Source organism: Colias eurytheme, chromosome 2, assembly GCF_061535395.1.
Source record: "Colias eurytheme isolate Ceu_HAF_F1 chromosome 2, ilColEury1 Martin Lab GWU primary, whole genome shotgun sequence".
Taxonomy (NCBI): domain Eukaryota; kingdom Metazoa; phylum Arthropoda; class Insecta; order Lepidoptera; family Pieridae; genus Colias; species Colias eurytheme.
This window is the reverse complement of record NC_142981.1, coordinates 8,947,066-8,965,700: the sequence shown is the minus strand read 5'-3', so window position 1 is coordinate 8,965,700 and position 18,635 is coordinate 8,947,066. Positions and strand designations below refer to the sequence as shown.

At 33.4% G+C, this 18,635-nt stretch overlaps 2 protein-coding genes across 2 annotated transcripts in view; one reads left to right on the top strand and one right to left on the bottom strand.

The window, feature by feature from the left end:
- The first annotated feature begins 4,831 nt into the window (after nucleotides 1–4,831).
- Nucleotides 4,832–9,048, top strand: LOC149910571 (protein phosphatase 1L). The gene is made up of 2 exons (XM_090115208.1): nucleotides 4,832–5,956; nucleotides 7,810–9,048. The coding sequence occupies exons 1-2, from the start codon at nucleotides 4,949–4,951 to the stop codon at nucleotides 8,194–8,196; spliced, it is 1,395 nt and encodes a 464-aa protein (XP_089971334.1). The 5' UTR covers nucleotides 4,832–4,948; the 3' UTR covers nucleotides 8,197–9,048.
- A 3,512-nt stretch (nucleotides 9,049–12,560) lies between these two features.
- The window catches only part of Ziz (dedicator of cytokinesis protein Ziz), a 43,346-nt gene continuing 37,271 nt past the window's right edge, over nucleotides 12,561–18,635 (bottom strand). Inside the window, exons 30-34 of the mRNA XM_090115197.1 lie at nucleotides 18,170–18,582; nucleotides 17,207–17,414; nucleotides 14,616–14,781; nucleotides 14,233–14,358; nucleotides 12,561–13,822 (exon numbers count right to left, since the gene is read on the bottom strand). Coding sequence (XP_089971323.1) covers nucleotides 13,609–13,822; nucleotides 14,233–14,358; nucleotides 14,616–14,781; nucleotides 17,207–17,414; nucleotides 18,170–18,582 — 1,127 coding nt within the window. The 3' untranslated portion in view covers nucleotides 12,561–13,608. The remainder of the gene's footprint in view (nucleotides 13,823–14,232; nucleotides 14,359–14,615; nucleotides 14,782–17,206; nucleotides 17,415–18,169; nucleotides 18,583–18,635) is intronic.

Here is an 18,635-nt window from a genome sequence, read left to right as displayed (position 1 = left end):
TTAAAAGCAAATTAAACGAAATACATTTATTTGAAAATGAACAGCAAAATGACGGTAGAAATAAATGGGCAAAGGGTCCGCGATAATGTGCGCGCGAGTAGCAGACGAAAATGGACGACTCCGCCGCTCGTTCGTTCTTATAAAGGCGCGCCGCACCTCGGTGAGGAAGGCGCGGGGGGTGGCCTTCCGGATTTTACTCCAACACCGCCTCTCCTGACGGGGCAGGGTCCTCGCTGCCTTCAGTGGCAGCTGCAGCTCGTGTGGAAGGGCCAGCTTCGCAGTCTTCAGCGTTATGATGTGCATCGTAACCTGGAATATACAAAAAAACCGACATTGAAAAAAAAAATACTTAAACCAATGCAAATGAGGAAAGCTGAACCGGAAAACCGAACCGTGTAACAAACTTTACACAAACATTAACATTTAATATTAAAAAAACATTTCACGATTTTGGGGAAAATTTTACCCTGTACTGGTATCCCTAATGTTAATCACATGATTATACCATAAATTTGAAACTACGTAAAAACAAATGGCGTCCTGAACAACAAGAACACTTCGTAATTTAGTCGGATAACACAAAAAAATGTTTACGTCTATTTCGATGAAAATATTATATATTTGTAGATAATTTCACATTAGAGTTAATGAAAATGTATCAACTATATCCAGTTCTATAAAACAATATACTTCAAATAAGTTTACTTACGTGTGAAAGGTAATATTTGGTAATCTTCGTTCCGGCCGATTTTTACAACCAATCACACTACAACGCACCATATTTTCACTTAAAGTCGGATTAAAACAGATCACTGTCAACGTTTATTAAACTTTGAAGTCACTTAACAGCGAGAAAAAACAGAAAACTAGCAAAACAATGGACTGTAGCCGCTTGTTTGGGACAAACTGCCTTTGTCCCCAACAAAAGAAATCGCATAACATGAGAGAAACAAAAAACAATGTTTCTGTCTCTCTTGCACTTAGCTTTATAGTCATAAGTGTATTTCTCTCACGCATTCCTTGTCATTTTAGTGCCTCCTCTATGGTTCATTCTCACTCTACGGTTTGAAGCTTAGTCTCTGTTCCGTCTTTCTACTCATGTGCCTGAAGTGAGCTGATTATCGTACCAGGGGCGTAAAATTATCGTACATTAGGCGTTTTTGGTTCGAAATTATCGTACTTTTTAGAATAAAGTCAATTATAAATAAATAAATCATATAAATTGTAATATTGATAAGTATGCAAGCATGGGCGTAGCCACGGTGGGGCAGGGTGGGGCACTTGCCCCACCCTGGCTCTTACCTGGAAGGTACCTAACCAAATCTAAAAAACCAAATTATATAGGTACTGACTACAAAACTTAATATCAGTCAGAAAATTCACACTAAATAAGAATGCGATCTAAACAAAAGCTTGCGTACGATTGACCCCAGGCGAACACAAACGTAATCCTTTTGTTTTTCGTTTGTGTGTGTGAGTCAAATACATACATACATATGTGCAAAAATTTACCTCTAAATTGACTCATTAACAAATTGCGTACGCCAGTGCCCAAACGGCTGAAGTTAGGGTCAGATTTTTGGATGAATTTCGTCGGTGTAGGAAGGTGAGCAATAAGAAGGTGTTTGGATAATTCGAACTACACACGAAAAAAAGAAAATAGCTGAGGCTTCTAAGTTACATGATAATATGAACTTTCGGGACAGTAAAAGTAGAGTAATGTTACCATGACTGTTACCCCACTGAGTAAAACTGTTTTTTTTTTTGGCCAACCTCGCACTGAATTTCCAATCTAATTTCACTTTTGTTTAGGTTAAGGGATTAAGTGACCCTTAAAAACACAAAATGCTGACAGATCCAGATGGAGCTTCGCTCGCAATCTTAAAGAAAAGTTTTTTGCCGATATCTCAGTCTCAGAAACTCAGTCTCACTTTAGGGCAAAAGTTATGCTGACTTTTTTGTAGAAAGTAAAATTTCGTATCTTTTATACCCTGTAATTTTTTTTTTGTAAAACTTGCCGTTTTCGATTTATGGCCTTTTTAATGAACCGGTTTATCTGTTTTGCCTAATCACTTAAAATATTGAATTAATCAATAAAATGCATCTATTTATTTTTATGCATGTATTGAAATTTTCTATTTTACGCCCGGTAACCACCATTAAACGTTAAATATCTCAAAAAGTATGGGCACTAGAGAAAAAAGTTTCAAACAAAAGTTGTAGAGAATAAAGTGATCTTAAAAAATAAACAGATGCATTTTATTGATTAATCCAATATATTAAGAGTTATTAGGCAAAAACGTTAAACCGGTTTCGGTAAATAGGCCATAAATTGTAAACGGTAAGTTTTACAGAAAAGTTTACTGGATATAAAAGATGCGAAATTTTATTTTCTACAAAAAAATTCAGGGTAACTTTTGCCCTAAAGTGAATAGTTTCCGAGATATCGGCCAAAAACTTTTCTTTAAATTGCGTACGAAGCTCCATCTGGATCTGTCAGCGAAGGTAGAAGAAGAAGTTGCGCAGTTTAAATATAAACGATATATTTTAAGTAATAAAAGAATTGAGTACATTACATTTTATTGTATTGGAACACCGATGCACCGCATTCCAATTTTAATCTGATTCATTAATTCATTGTAATCTATATTTGGATGTTAAGACGTTAATTGAATCGAAGAGTTTCCGAGATATCGGCCAAAAACTTTTCTTTAAATTGCGTACGAAGCTCCATCTGGATCTGTCAGCGAAGGTATCATGCTGAAATTCATATCGACGCAGTGAAGTCGGTCAGTCCTTTGAAGCAGTGAAAATATCAAACTACTAGCCAACGTAATCAAAAAAATACAGCCGTTTTTGCTGAAAATTTTTCGACATTCGCGAGGGTAGCAAGAACGAAGAAACAAACCTACAGGGTACTTCCCGCAAACCCAGAATCTTGAAATTTTCTATGAAGTAACGTCTTATAGCGCAAATAAAGGAAAAATTGTTTTGACTCCCTTGCAAATGTCGAATCTTATGAAAATTTGCAACATAAACGGCTGTATCTTTTGATTGTGTTGATTTATTAGTTTGATTTTTTCACAGCTTCAAGAGACGATAGACTTTAGTTTTCAATATTAATTTCAACTTGATACCGCTTTTAGACAGACAGACGAACAACAAAGTGATCCTATATGGATTTCGTTTTTTCCTTTTGAGATTCGAAGCACTAAAAATTAACCGGGATAAGACCTCGGTTATAGTGGCTTGTTGCATATTATTTTTTAATGTTGCCCCACCCTGAGCCCATGGCTAGCTACGCCCATGTATGCAAGTTCTCTATAGTTAATCTTTGTTTAACTACCGCTGTCAAATCAACGGGACACTGAAACCCAAACATTTACGTGCCATAATTAATAATATTCATTATACTCTTTGGTTTTACGCGTGGTACAGACTACAGACCTGAACCGATTCCATTTCCACTTTATGTTCAATAAACGCGCCAAGTTTAAAATTCAATCTGACAAAATTTCACTGTTCCCATGAAAGTTCGATATGAAACACGTCAAAATTTCATATTTGTACGGGTGAAATAATATAAATTCTCGAATTTTGCCTGATAGAAATTATCGTAAAATCAGCGTACGATAATAACATGCTATCGTACATCGTACGTAGGCACCAAATTATCGTGTTTGTACGATAATTATCGTACGGTTGGAAACGCTGATGTCATGGCTTATGGCTATAATAATATTTAAACTAGGGATGTAACGATACATGATTTTGTCGATACGATACCGATACCGATATTTGTAGTAATGTATCGGCGATACCGATACCGATACCGATATCGATGGCTTGGTAGAAAAATAAACAGTGAATTATGCATAAAAAGTTACCAACATTTAACAGAGACTCAACTGTTAATCGTATTCTTTTAAATAAAAATAACAAATCAAAAAACAACAAAACCATTTATTTTAGTATTATTATTTTACAAAATCAGTTAAACTTTACACATACAATCAGTACTTAATAATATTTTACTATTGGTAGAGTTTTTTCAGAAAACAAAGTGCGCACGCGCGGGCGGCCTTCCGCATCGTTCATTGGGCGCGGTTTTTTGAATTGTTTGATATCGGTATCGGTTGTTTTATTATCGGCGATACCGATATATCGGCCGATATATCGGTATCGGTATCGGTATCGTTACATCCCTAATTTAAACCTTGTTTAAACAAAAAACTGACCATCTTGAAATTGTCAGACTAATGCGGCTACCCGCATAGTGCGTATACGCTCTTAGAGCGTATACTTTTTTTAGCGTATTCATTTCTATGCGCACTGTGCGGTCTGCGGTAGCCGCATCGCAGTGCGCATAGAAATGAATATTACGTACATAATTGTGCTTGCGGTCAGCCGGACGGCTACCCGCAATGCGGCTACCCGCATAGTGCGTATACGCTCTTAGACAAAATTTAAATGAGACGTTTAACATCCTTTTTGTGAAGTCGGTTGAAGATCTCAAAAATAAATAAATAATGTTTTTGTATCTTCTTGTTTAGTTATTTATTTATTATGATTATGCCGCGGCCGATACAAAAAGAGGGTCATCAAGGGCGGTCGTATCTAGGTTTTTTTCTCGATTTTCCTGTAGAATCATCCGTCAACTCAACACATCCCATCAGTGGTTTTCTGCGAATTAACCAGTGGGAGTGAGCTTAAAGTCGAGTAGGTATGATAAAATTGTAAAATCATAAAAAATATATTTATGCGCATAATGTGTACTAGACTTTATTATACACATGACAATTCACAGCTGTCATTTGTCAGATTTCAGAACCAGAAGCAAGTGTCAGTTATTTAAATTCTGCCAGCCCTATTGTGTATTTTATGGCGAAACTGCAGTTTTTATAATTTTGCGCGTTTTATTGCTTATTTTTTATTTCTTTGCGTGGTCATGGAAGACGAATTAGAAGATAGAGTTTTACATCAAACTTATTTATCATTTATGAAAATTTTGTCACGCTTTAGTAGCAGCGTAGCTTTTGACACCCCGACGAGCTATTTATGGAAAATGGTGCGACTTTATTTACTACGATCCGAAGTTTTAGTTTTCACATTGGGAGTCGTAGTCTGCTTCATGTATTTACAAACTATAGGACTATGGAGTCGATCTTTACTCAGCAGATTATCACATGCAGTAAATCCCATAAGTGCAGTGCAACGGATGAAGTTGATGGAGGGATCGGACGCTGATAAACAGAGCTGGGAACTTAAAGGGTCACTCAGTGCCGTTTATGCAATAAAAGGCAGAAGGATGCACATGGAGGACAAGTTTATAATAAATGAAAATATAAACAATACAGGCATTTCGTTGTTTGCTATATTTGATGGACACGGTGGTGAGTTTGCCGCCAACTATGCTAAAGATCATCTTATTCAGAACTTGTATAATAAAGTTGTTGAACTGAATGCTTATAAAGATGGTAAGCTTCCAGAGACACCTAAAATTGAAACACCAGATGAAATAAAAAAGGAAGATAAAGAGAATACTATTAGTGTGGAAAGGAAGAGCAGTTTTAAAAAGTCTGTTAGTACTGCTGATGACACTTCTAAAAAAGAGATAACTGACCCACAGCTATTAGCTCAATTGAACAAAGCCAGGCCAATAACAAGAGAAGTAAGACCAATCAAACCTGTTAAAAATATTTCAGTGCCATTGTCTAGTTATATTGATAAAGGTAAGATCAACTATGGCAAGTTGTTGACTGACGAGGTTTTGGCTGCAGACCGACTACTCGTAGAAGCTGCTAAACGATCACTGAATGTTGCTGGAACAACAGCACTTATAGCTATATTAGAAGACAACCATTTGATTGTGGCTAATGTTGGTGACTCAAGAGGAGTTATGTGTGACTCTCGTGGAAATGCTATACCAGTCTCTTTTGACCACAAACCGCAACAGGTAAAGTAAATGTTTATAGCTTTTTACTTTGAAAGATTCCTAAATCCTACATTACTTATATTATGGAAACTATCTGTGGGTGGATCTAGTGTAATTCATACCTTTTTCACTCCTAAATATAAATGATGATCTGCTTTTATCTTAACTGCCAAAATGATAGTTTTATTAGTCTCTATTTGGGAATTTTATATCATTAGACTTAATACTTACACAAACATACGTAGTACCAGGAAAATAACTATGTGATTACATATTTAATTACTTGTAGTAGTGGGTGTAAACACCATTATCTGAAATTAGATAGGTACTGAATATTATGGAAAAGTTGAAAGACCATAATATATTATCATGTTATCTTTGAATTCTTTCAATAATCTATCTTCTATCTTTTATTGTTTAACTATTTCTGAAAAAATGTAATGCTAAGTAATTCATCAGAATTGTTGATTCATAAATATTGCAAGAATTACATATTTTATAGAGTGCAAATTTGCTTAAAAAGTTACATATATTACCAGTTTTAGGTCTTTGTCGTGATAAATTAATCAATTTTATGATTCAGGGTTGTCTATTTGAATAAAAAAAAAGAAAAATTATATTTATAGATTTTTTTGCATTTAAAATAAAAGTTAGGACAACAAATTAGAAAGCATTCATTAAAATTGTTATTAAGCTCATTTTAATTAAGTATAAACTCAGTAATTATATTCATATGAAACTGCTAATTAAATATTCAGACTGTTAATTTGCATCATGTTAGGTAGTTGTGTTGAAATGCACTAGATTCAGCAAGAACATTGAAAACTGCATTCCAAAAATTTAATACACAATTCTAATGTATGTGAAACAGATCATGTAACTACTCTTAAAAACATTATTAATGCTGCAAAGTGTTTGTAACGTTGGGAAATAATATAATGAATAAATCACATTTTAAATCCGTTATAAAATCTGTAATTTCTAAATGTATAATAAAACTCGCGTAAAATGAAACACTAGAAAATACAACATTATTATTATATTTAAAAAGATCATTCATTAATAAAATTTAAGTGACCTCCTTTATAATAAATGCACTCAAATACAAAACTAGACTTCATAAATTCTACTCTAATTGCATAATTATATTCACTATAATATGTTCTTGTTTGCTAGGCATTGTTATTACAAATTATTGTCCTGTGTTCATTTTTATTCACAGGCTGTGTTTACAAAATACAGTAGAATCCGTTTATTATGACTCCGCCTATATTGACCAACCGGTTATTATGACGTAATTGCACTACGAAGTTTGGTTTTCATATAAAATTCTTTATAAAAAAGTCGGATGTATTGACTTCCCTTACAGTGACATGCCGCTTATTATGACCCATTTTTGATAAATTATGTCTGGTTATAATGACCGAAGTGAATTTATTATCACGATTTGTTAACAGCAATATTGAAAATGATAATTTGACCATAGGTCTTCTATACACAATAGTATTAAAGACTGTTTTTACAATAAAATGAAAAAAACAAAAGCAGACAAAAATTACAGTGTACTTACAGTAAAAATACACTTGTATGCTTTATTATAATAATCTGCTGATTACGTGCAATATTGATTTTGATTTAATATGTACCTATACATATGCAAGTATACTATGTTTCTGTATTAAAATACTTAAATACATACATATTTACATAAAAAAGATTTTTCATTTCACATAACGCTTTGTATGACGTCCGCTTATTATGACGTGTTTGTCGATTCCCTTCGATGTCATTATAAACGGATTCCACTGTACTAATATTGCATACTGAGTACCTTTTATAATTTATTGATGCTAAAATTCTTATTTTTGCTGCAGGTTCGAGAGCAGAAACGAATAGAAGCTGCTGGAGGTTACATTGCATTTAATGGAGTATGGAGAGTAGCTGGAATATTAGCAACATCTCGAGCTATGGGCGACTACCCTCTAAAAGATAAAAACTTTGTTATAGCTGATCCAGATATTTTAACATTCAATTTAGAAGACCATAAGCCTATGTTCTTAGTTCTTGCCTCTGATGGTTTATGGGATACATTTACAAATGAAGAAGCTGTGAAATTTATAAAGGAGAGGTTGGATGAACCAGATTTTGGTGCCAAAAGCCTTACATTGCAAGCATATTACAGAGGATCAGTTGACAACATAACAGTATTAGTCATTAACTTTCTACTTGAACAGTTTTCAACTGCAAACTTAGTACATTAAGTAATTTGCAGTGTGAATGAAGTGTTTTTATAAGATATCTAGTGATTGAGTGAACTTATTCTCTCACATGATATTATAGAAGAATTGTAAGATGTTGTAGATTCCTATTTACACGTCAATATCTTGATTTATACAATTCAAAAACAAATCTTATTAATAACATAGGTTAATGAATAACTGCAGAGCAGAGTTTCTGGTAATAATAATTAATCAGATTTTTGAAAGTTTTACGAGTCTAAAATCTAAATTATTCATAATAGTTGTCCATGTAGAACCAGAAATACAAATAAAAACATATTTTTAAAGTAATATCATTATAAATGTGTAATTATTACCCAATTTAAAATATGGATGGTTGTGATTGTGAAAATATTACTGTTGTGGGTGATTTTAAAAGAATATTAATGTTATTATATTAAATGATGGTTTCCTTTATAGTTTTGTCACTGTGACATAGTTTTGTTATTATATGTAGTAGTAAATTACAATAAGTAGCTCTATTTTGCCATGAAAAGAGATTGTTTAAAATAAATTACCTGTTAAGGCGGCTTTTTATGGCATCAGTGTTGCATTTTCTATGTAAACTTAACATGCTGGTTGCTGATCCCACATTGATTCATTTAGGTGAAATGAGATATTTGTGTTTTTGTTCCTTAATGAATTTGTATGATCTTATCATATTGGTGTTTTACTATGGTGAGTAAAGCGCATCACACACGGTGAAGATAATGTAAAATATATATTATCTTAGAGCATATTTCCGATTATCGCTCGCCATACAAATCCTATGAGCCATAACACACGACGAAGATAATATATATTTTACCTTCAATATCTTAAGATACCAAGCGATAGGCCGGGAGATACTGACACAAAATTTCGGGTCATTTGTAACAGAATGGCGGTTCTACAGGGGTCTTAGTACGCAATGACAAAAAGGAAAATGATGGTCAGAACGCTGATACCGGATACCTTAAGATACTGTAATATTTTATATTAGAGAATCTTAACATAAAATATTATAGTATCTTCACCGTGTGTGATGCGCTTTAGTCTTAAAGCCTTGAAGCATATAACTCCAATTTAATATGCAATATGATCCTAATTTCTCAATAATCATATCATTTATATATTAGATACTTTCAAACGTTACAATTTTGGGCGATAAATAAGTTTAGGATAATTTGGGTGGTTGGGAAAATTGCAATAGTTATCATTAGCGTCATTAGAGTCACTAGCTAAATTAAATTGAAATACTTTTATTATATTATGTATTGTTTTGGTGCTAGTCATTATTTCATTCTTCATTATAAACCAGTGCAATAAACATACCTATAATTTGTTGTGATATGAAGTACTAAAATGTTATGTAACTACCAAGAATATTTTTGTATTTCTTCTACAAGTATTGTCAAACATTATATAAAATTATGAGTAGACATCTATTTGGAAATAAGATTACTTCTGGCCTACTAAGTACATACAGAAAAAGGTAACCTGTTACATTTTATGCATATGGGTCCAAGATTAAAATTGTCAAAATGAATTGAAATTAAATTATGAAATGGATGGAGAGTAAAACTGTGGATTGTAAATTCAACTTGCTGGTCAAGTTTAGCGCCATTATAGTTATGTTGTGATAATGTTTTGTACTAACGTGACACTAATTTTTAATTAACAAGTTTTATTTCCTACATATAGACTGCTTGTATATTTGTTTTCATGACTTGGGATAGGTTTTCAATAGTATTCGTGTTTTCGATTGCTAGCAGTCAATATTTAACCTTGTCCATATCGTTTCTGGTTTCCATTTTTTAAAAAGTAGGTTCTCCATAATATCCTCACAGCATGTATTAAAAATATTTTTAAATTTGTTGTAAACTAATGATGTGTACAATAAATAACTCTTAAATAAAATTGGTGTTTCATCTTATCCTATCCATATTACCAAGATATTACATTTAAAATATTTTTATTATCATTAGATTTGTTAAAAAAAATCCTTTGTATCTCAAGATGCATTTAATGTTCTAATTCATGAAAAATTTCACATAAGTATTTGCATATTTGAGTAATGTGAATAAAACTGAACATTTGGGTGACTGTATAAAGTCTGATGCATAGGTATATCAAAGTTCTCATTTTTTTTCGAAATATGTATAGTTACTTATGCAATTAGCTATCGAAAAAACACAAAGGGGTTGAAATAAAACAACAATAATATAGTTATTATAAATGTATTAAAACAGCAGAAATACGATTATGATAGTAAATGATCCAAGTTTTGATCAATGCTTTGTGCATACAAGTTCCTACCTAAATGCTTCATTCATTTTTAAATAGGAGGATAATAATGATTATATAAAGGTTATATATGTTTTACCTTAAAATACTTTATGGCATAAAAACAAGGAAAAAAATAACACTAAACCATTAAACACAAACTAGAACCCACCTAAGGGAGACAAATTGAAGAGCGAAGGTAAACAAATAATAATTTTTTCGGTGACTAAAGTTTGATTCAGAGGGCATTCTTATTTAGTTTACTAATAATTGATTTTCAACAAACCGTCTTTCAGTTCAGTCAAAATAAATGAATAATTACTTCATACAATAAAGTATTACAATTTACAACTAAGCTTATTTAAATCTGAAACGAAACATAAACATAACAAACATAACTGGAATGAAATTGTTATAATATGACGTATTCTATGTGTTAATATTAAAAACAATTACTGAAATAAATTAGGTTAAAATGATTTTAAAGCGTAATACTTAGCACAAAGTAATACCTATTAACAAAAATAAAAAAAGCAGTTGAATTTTATACATAAAAATTCGACAATAATTGATCTATACTTCAAAATTGAAGATACCTTACACATTTTATGATGTGTTTCATAAACATAAAAAGGAAATTATGACAAGCGATGTATAATAATATTAATAATTTTTGTATTCATCCTTCGATCGAACTTTATGGCTGAGATTCGATACCTAGCGAATTTTACTCATGCAATTTTTGTTTTTTCAGAAATAGAAACTTTTTTCCAACAATATAAAAATCGCAATTTCAATGAATGTTTTAAAACAATTAAAAGTACCTAAAAGGTTTACTACTAAAGCCCACGTGTGTTGTTGCAAGTGAGTAAGTTTAGATATGCCTAACTTAAGCGCATTAAATATATCATTAAACACTACTGCGTAGCTTGTGCTTCTTATTAAATGTATTTATATTGAGGAGAATTTAGCACAAAAATCAAAAGGAGAGAAAATTTACAACGTTGTTGTTAATAATGAAAGATTCCGTTTTAGAGTATAAAATTATAGTCGACTAATTTTCAAATAATACATATTAATGTTTTATGCAGCAACTGCGACACTGAATTGAGCTTTAATGTTCAGGGAGCGTCTGTGACGTAGAATTTGTGTCCATACTAGCTGTATGTCTTACAAAATATGTATATTTACATGTAGGTATAACATATAATGAAAAAGAAAAACAATGCTTATAAGCAATGCTTAATTTATTGAAATGTTGTGAAGAATTATAAGTTTATATTTTTATGTATTTAAAGTTGTATAAAAAATAAAAATCGAGTTGCAACTCATTGTTTGAGATTAAAGCAACATTGAAATATACTTTGTACTAGCAACTAAATTTTCAAACAATTAAATTGTTATCGTACAAATAAAATCAGTTATAAATATTTTATTTTTATTTTCTTTATTGGATTGTTGTTAATTTTACAAATAAAAAGTTTTCATGATACCTTTAAAGTGTGAGCAACAATTACTTTCAAAGTTATTAATATACTAAACTACATGTTTAATCATTAATATTTTTTAATGTGTTTTACTTTATCTACGTATAAATGTTGAGAGATTCTTTACTACTTAGTACTTACTTCGATTAAGTACATAGTATATAACTAGGTTATAAAATTGCAATATTGCTATTAATATAGTAAAGAGTATCAAATGGAATTCGAGTGCAAAGTGTTGTTAGATAATTAATTGGTGTTGGTTACATATTTTTATTGAAATATCATTCATCTATTCGGCAGTACTGTGGACGTTTTCTATAGTTCAATTAACAAATTTAATTGACTTTCATTTGTCTTTGTTATAAAAATTAGCAAGTATTCGTTTACGTTATTATAGTAAAGAGCATGGGTTATGTAAGAAAAATAATACATTTAAATTTAAAAAATATCGTTACTCTAATGTTATTTGTCATGCAGTGCTTTTGTTTTATTTTAAGAATATAATGAAAAATACAATAATAAAACTTTATCATTTTTTACTGTGGATCTATGTAAGGAAATTAAAGTAAAGTATTATTACTCTAAGTATATTACTTATATGGCATTATGAATTTCAAAGAGATTATTTAAGTGAGTTTGTATTATCCCGTATTAAATATCATTATAATTATTTGTATATTTGTGCGTAGGTTTGAGAAATGGGATAAACAAATTGAGAGATTTTGAAAAGATTCATATAGGGAATCGATTTTTCAATAGGCCTTAGTATCATTGCTAAGGCATTAAAATTGATCTTTGGTAATTATATTTATTAAGGTATAATTTCACAATTAAATACCTTTCTACAATGTCACTACATTTTTTTAAAGTTATTAAAGATCGTTCTAGTAATGGCTAATTAGAAAAACCTCATTTAAACATTTTCGATTTCGACCAAGTATTCTTACCCAAAAAAGTCTGGTAAAATGTGAATGTTGTATATTTTTATGGAATTACTCGTTATCTTTTTTGACCACATTTCATGATCATATTTTAGACGACTGTCGTATAACATACCATAACATCAATATATTTTATTGAACAAGCCATTTATTTCTCCACAAGCGTGCACGAGATGTCATTCGACAAATTTTATACAAACTATATATAGAAATGTTGGATCATGACTGAAGAATAAAAACGTCATCAGAACGTGATTTAAGATTTTAAAATATGACTAATGACACTTTAATGTTTAATTATGAGGTTTTCAAGCCAACTAAAGTAAGTTTAAATCGAGATTATTTTTCGATATTTATTTTATAAATCGAGATTCGTAAGTATTCGTAGGACTTATTATGAGGATGACATTTTGTGCGCCAAAAAATCTAATCTAACAATCTACATAGATAAGAATTTTGTAATTCTTTAGTTTAAATAATTTACTGTTATGATGACGCGAGACGTAATGAGTGACCATTATTATACGACATTGTATCTAAAGTTTACTAACAATAGAAAATCAATTATCTTCAGGTTTCAAACTCATTTTCCAACTGCAAGTTTTCACAATATCGCGACGACATATCGGACCCTTCATTTTATCGCTGACCCCTCTATCCTAGTCAGGCGATACAATCCTACCCGTTATTTCTTCGTTTGTTCAAGCGTTACTACAGTCCATTTCCACACCAGTGACGGTAGTACTGAGGTTCCCATTGACCAGTATATCTTGTAGCGGTTGTCCAAGGAAAGTGGAGAGAGAATCACTTAATTTGTAGTAATTAGCTTCGAGTGCTTCTTGGTAGGACACTTGGTCGGAGCTGATGAGCTTCGCGTTCAGTTGTAACGCCGCGTGGCATACTGTTAGAAACTCTCTGTGAACAAATGGTTTTTAATGTATTTAAATTATAGAGGGAAATAGAATTTTCACGTAATATATTGTTTTTATTAATTTGCTGAGAGTATGAAAAATTGAGATATACAGACTTAAAAATTTCTTAAAAACAGAAAACATACGTAACAATAAACTAATTTCTTCACAAAAACCTTAGGTGCATTATTTCTTCATAGACACTCATGCTTATTCCATTATTCCCTATTAACAATAATATCGCCACGCAATAATCGACTCTACGGCACTCACCTGAAGGTCGCTTTCAGCTTGTCAACGAGCTCGTCTGGGTACATGTGCGCGAGTTCCATGTCAAGAAACGCATTCACTTGAAACATCATTACTACTACTCACAAATAAAACCTACGCAATAATAGACTCTATAGCACTCACCTGAAGGTCGCTTTCAGCTTGTCGACAAGCTCGTCCGGGTACATGTGTGCGAGCGCCGCGTCTAAGAACGCGTTTGCGTACGCGATCGGCCCCGCGTTCACTTGCACGCACACGCTGCCTTGCAGTCTGTGAAATTATAATAATATGGGAATTTTATATTTGAAAAATTTATATTTTCAACGTAAATAGCAATTCTAACACTACTACTTAAAATAAACTAGTTTATAAGAGGTCTTTTCCCATGTTATGTATTTACTATTTTATTCATGTATACGTATCTTTTGCACTATTTACGTAAAATCAAAGAGTATGAGTAAATCTAAGAGAAAGACCACACAAGCAACACCAAATATATCATAATTCTATCCAACCCACAATCTCACCTGAGCTGCAGCCTCTTAACATCAGGTGTTTTAGCGTGCACGATTTCGCTGAGCTCAGCCACCTGCCCCTCCATCTCCGCGACGGCGACCTCTATCGGACTGCGCTCTTCCACGCGGCACTCGGTGACCGGTATGCGACGCTTCACGTACGGGAACCAGTTTTCCGCTGAAAATTTGCAGAAATTTTGTGATTTTTTGACGTGACCACGTCTTATAATTAGATAGCCGGCTGCATGCACGAAAAAACATGACTCATGCGGCGTTACCTCGCTCTGAGGCGTTCCATGTGACTTGAAGTGCAAGCGAGAGCATGGAACGAGCGACAAAGAAGCACAATAAGCCGTTGTCACGTTCAACTATCGTCAGTAAACCGACTTTACAGACAACCAATTTTTTTGGTTTTGTAGTTTTTTTTATTCAAATTACATAATGAATTCGTTACGTTTGCCCATGAGGATTTTCATTCCTTGGGCCTTAGACAAAGTAACAATTACAAAACGATAACGAAGTTAGAAATCGCAAAAATGTATGGGATTGACATTAGATAGACCACGTGATCTAACGCGGCGTATGTCAATCCCATACATTTTTGCGATTTCTAACTTCGTTATCGTTTTGTAATTGTTACTTTGTCTACAGGCCCTTGACTGCTAGCTCATTGTAGATATTCATGCCAGTTCTGTCACAAATAATCTTTGATTTATATGTTTGAGTCGCTCAAAAGTATAAAAAAATTTTTTTTTGCTCTACGAAGATCAGATTGTATTAATGACTTCATTTGTGAATATTTATTCAGTTTGAAACGAATACAAAAAAATAGTAATTAATTATACATGACATTAAATACTTAAATGGATGTTTCTAAAGCATTAATTATAATAATGTGAATATATTTTGGAATAACGACGATTTTTTTTTCTAAAACTCGATACGTTATTATGAATGTGTAAAAGTTTATACCCAATAATATATACTATTATAGTGTTTAATTCTGGTTTCACAATACGAAATTGAAATAACTATCAAGTCGTCCGACTAATTAAAATAATTATTACCAAATGAGCTATTTATTAATGCTATTTATTTTGATTTTATGTCTGTTATTTTATTGATATTATTATTGGTAACTAGCGGTCCGCCCCGGCTTCGCTCGTGGTACATGTTTACGTTTTCTCTACATAAGAACCATCCTCGTACTTCAAGGAATATAATAAAAAAAGAATTATCGAAATCGGTTCAGCCGTTCTCGAGTTATGCGCTAACCAACACATTTTGCGATTCATTTTTATTATTGGTAATTTGCAAATTTTATCAATTGTTCGGTACAGTATTTATTAAAAGATGATAAATTAAGACATATGCCATGTTTAGTTTGTATTTGTATGTATACTTTTTGCATGCTTTATACAGCAAACGGTTTGATGGATTTTAGATGAAAAGGTCACATTCATTAATGAATATAAAACTGGTACTACTGGTAAATTGACATAATTTTTTCGTATACCTATTTTTTATCTTTTTAGGGTTCCGAACCACAAAAGGAAAAAACGGAACCCTTATAGGATCACTTTGTTGTCCGTCTGTCTGTCAAGAGCTTTTTTTCTCAGGAATATGAAGCAGCGTCTTATAACACAAATAATGGAATAATTGCGAAAAGCGTAAGTTTGAAGTTACAACACATAATGAAAACGTTTGTACGGAATCTTCGGTGTTACCGATTCGAACTTCGTTTTTTTTTTAAATATTTTTTATATTCTATAAATTGAGTTTCTTTTCCTTAAAATGTTGGAAGTTTTGTTTGTTGGATGACAACAGTCAGTAATAAATTTGATGTATTCGGCCTCACAATTCAATCACACTACGTACTGTATAGGCAAATTAAAGACCATAGTACTTTTACATATTGTAACAAATGTATACATCTATACTAATATTATAAAGCTGAAGAGTTTGTTTGTTTGAACGCGCTAATCTCAGGAACTACGGGTCCGATCTGAAAAATTATTTCGGTATTAGATAGCCCATTTATCGAGGAAGGCCATAGGCTATCTATCATCTCGCTAAGACCAACAGGAGCGGAGCAATGCGGGTGGAACCGCGGGGCACAGCTAGTAAACGATAATTCAAAAAGTGTCAGATAGGCTATCAGCGAGTTTATCAGCAGCTTTCATGCCGGTGAGGTGCGTCGGTAACTTCCCCAGTGCTCGACTCCCACTTTAAAGAAACTACACGTGTTATCGTGCACTAAGAGCCTTTTCAAACGACATCGCGGCGGCAGCGTTTTTGGCCGGAGCGGCATAAAGACTCGCCGTCGCCGCCGCGGCGTCGTATGTAAGGCTCCATATATAAATCAAGCAGACTTATAGCAGCGATGCCGCTGCGGCGACGGTGCCGCTGCCGCTACGGCAAAATGTGTAAGAGGCCTAAGTGCCTTTTACACGTACCGGTAGCCGGGTAGCCGGCGCCAGCTACCCGGTGGTGAAGTGTATGGGCATGGTACCTAGCATCAACCGGAACATGTGAAAGCTTTTTTGATACCGGGTATCCGGCGCCGGCTACCCGGCAACCGGTACGTGTGAAAAGGCACTAACCGGTGAGGTGCGTGAGCCGCAGCCACTGGTGGTGCACGGGTCCGCGCGCGGCGCCGTCCCGCGTGAACGGCGTCTCGAACACGAAGCGGCGCACGTTGTGGGCGCGCTCGAACGTGTTCTCGTTCGCGCCCGCACCGGTGCCGCCCTGAGAACGCACCCACGTCACTTGGATATGGGCTAGCTTGCTGTCTAGCTCCTCTCGCTTGACCTGTTGTGGCATGGAATGTTGTTAAATATAGAGCCAATATGGTTTTGTACAGTATAGTTGTACGAAATCGTACAGACAATGCGACTTCCCGGAATACGATCCGGCTCGAAGGACCATTGTTGTAAAATATATTTTTAGTTTGTAACTATGTATTGGTGCATTGTGTACTAACAAACCCATACAGTGTTGTTGCTATTTAATAGAGAATCGCACTAAATTATATTCGTATAATATAGTGATGCCTAAATAAAAGTAACACGTTGTGAGCAATAACAATTGATGCTACACAAACATGTATTGGTTTACTATTAATTAATTCTTTATATACCGAATCATCATCAAAAGCACTTGTGTAAATACTAATGTTTTTTGAAAGTACAGAAGTACATAAAATAACCTTGCTTTGTGACCAAACTAACGTATTCATTATAGTACTATTTTATCACAGTTTAACACATTTTCCTTGTTTTTAACTGTTCAATATATTATTGTACATAATTTATTCATTTATTTTTGTGAAGCTCAATAAAAATAACCAATCCTGTATAATGAAACCCATCATCATAAAAATTAATATACAAATTAATGCACGCCAAATCATATAGAGGTCATTTGAATCGTCACGGGCTTCCCGCAATACCGGGAACAGTACATTGAGAAAAGTTACCACATTTCGTTCCAATTATGAGTAATGTTTAATCATTGACCAAACGTAATATTTACATACGAAACCAGTTTAATATTAATAAACTAACCGGTGCTGAATCCATGATCATCTTAACGCAGCCGGCGCCAAATTTTTGCTCGTAGAATTGTTGTAGCTTCTCCGAAATCTCGCTGAGTGACGTCAATTTTGGTTCTTTGTAAATGAACTCTACGCCCTCTTCATCTTCGCCAAAGTGGGCCTTCCCGAAGAAGGCGACGCGATAGAATCTGCCCAAGAGACGTTTCCCGGAATTCGTCACTTCAATAACTTTCGCATAGGCTTTGGTCAGATGCTGGTAGCACGCAAGAAGTGCCTGATAATCCTTTCTTCGTTCGTATATCGGTATGACGAGGCGGTACAGTGGACCGAGCAATTCGTATCTTTCAGCTTTGTCAACGTATTCTGTACATAGCATCAGCTGATCGAGGAGAGCTTGTTCGTTGTAGTGAATGTCGGTCATACCTGAAACAAAGTGGCGAAACTATCTGAGAAAGAGATCGATTGCTAAAATATTA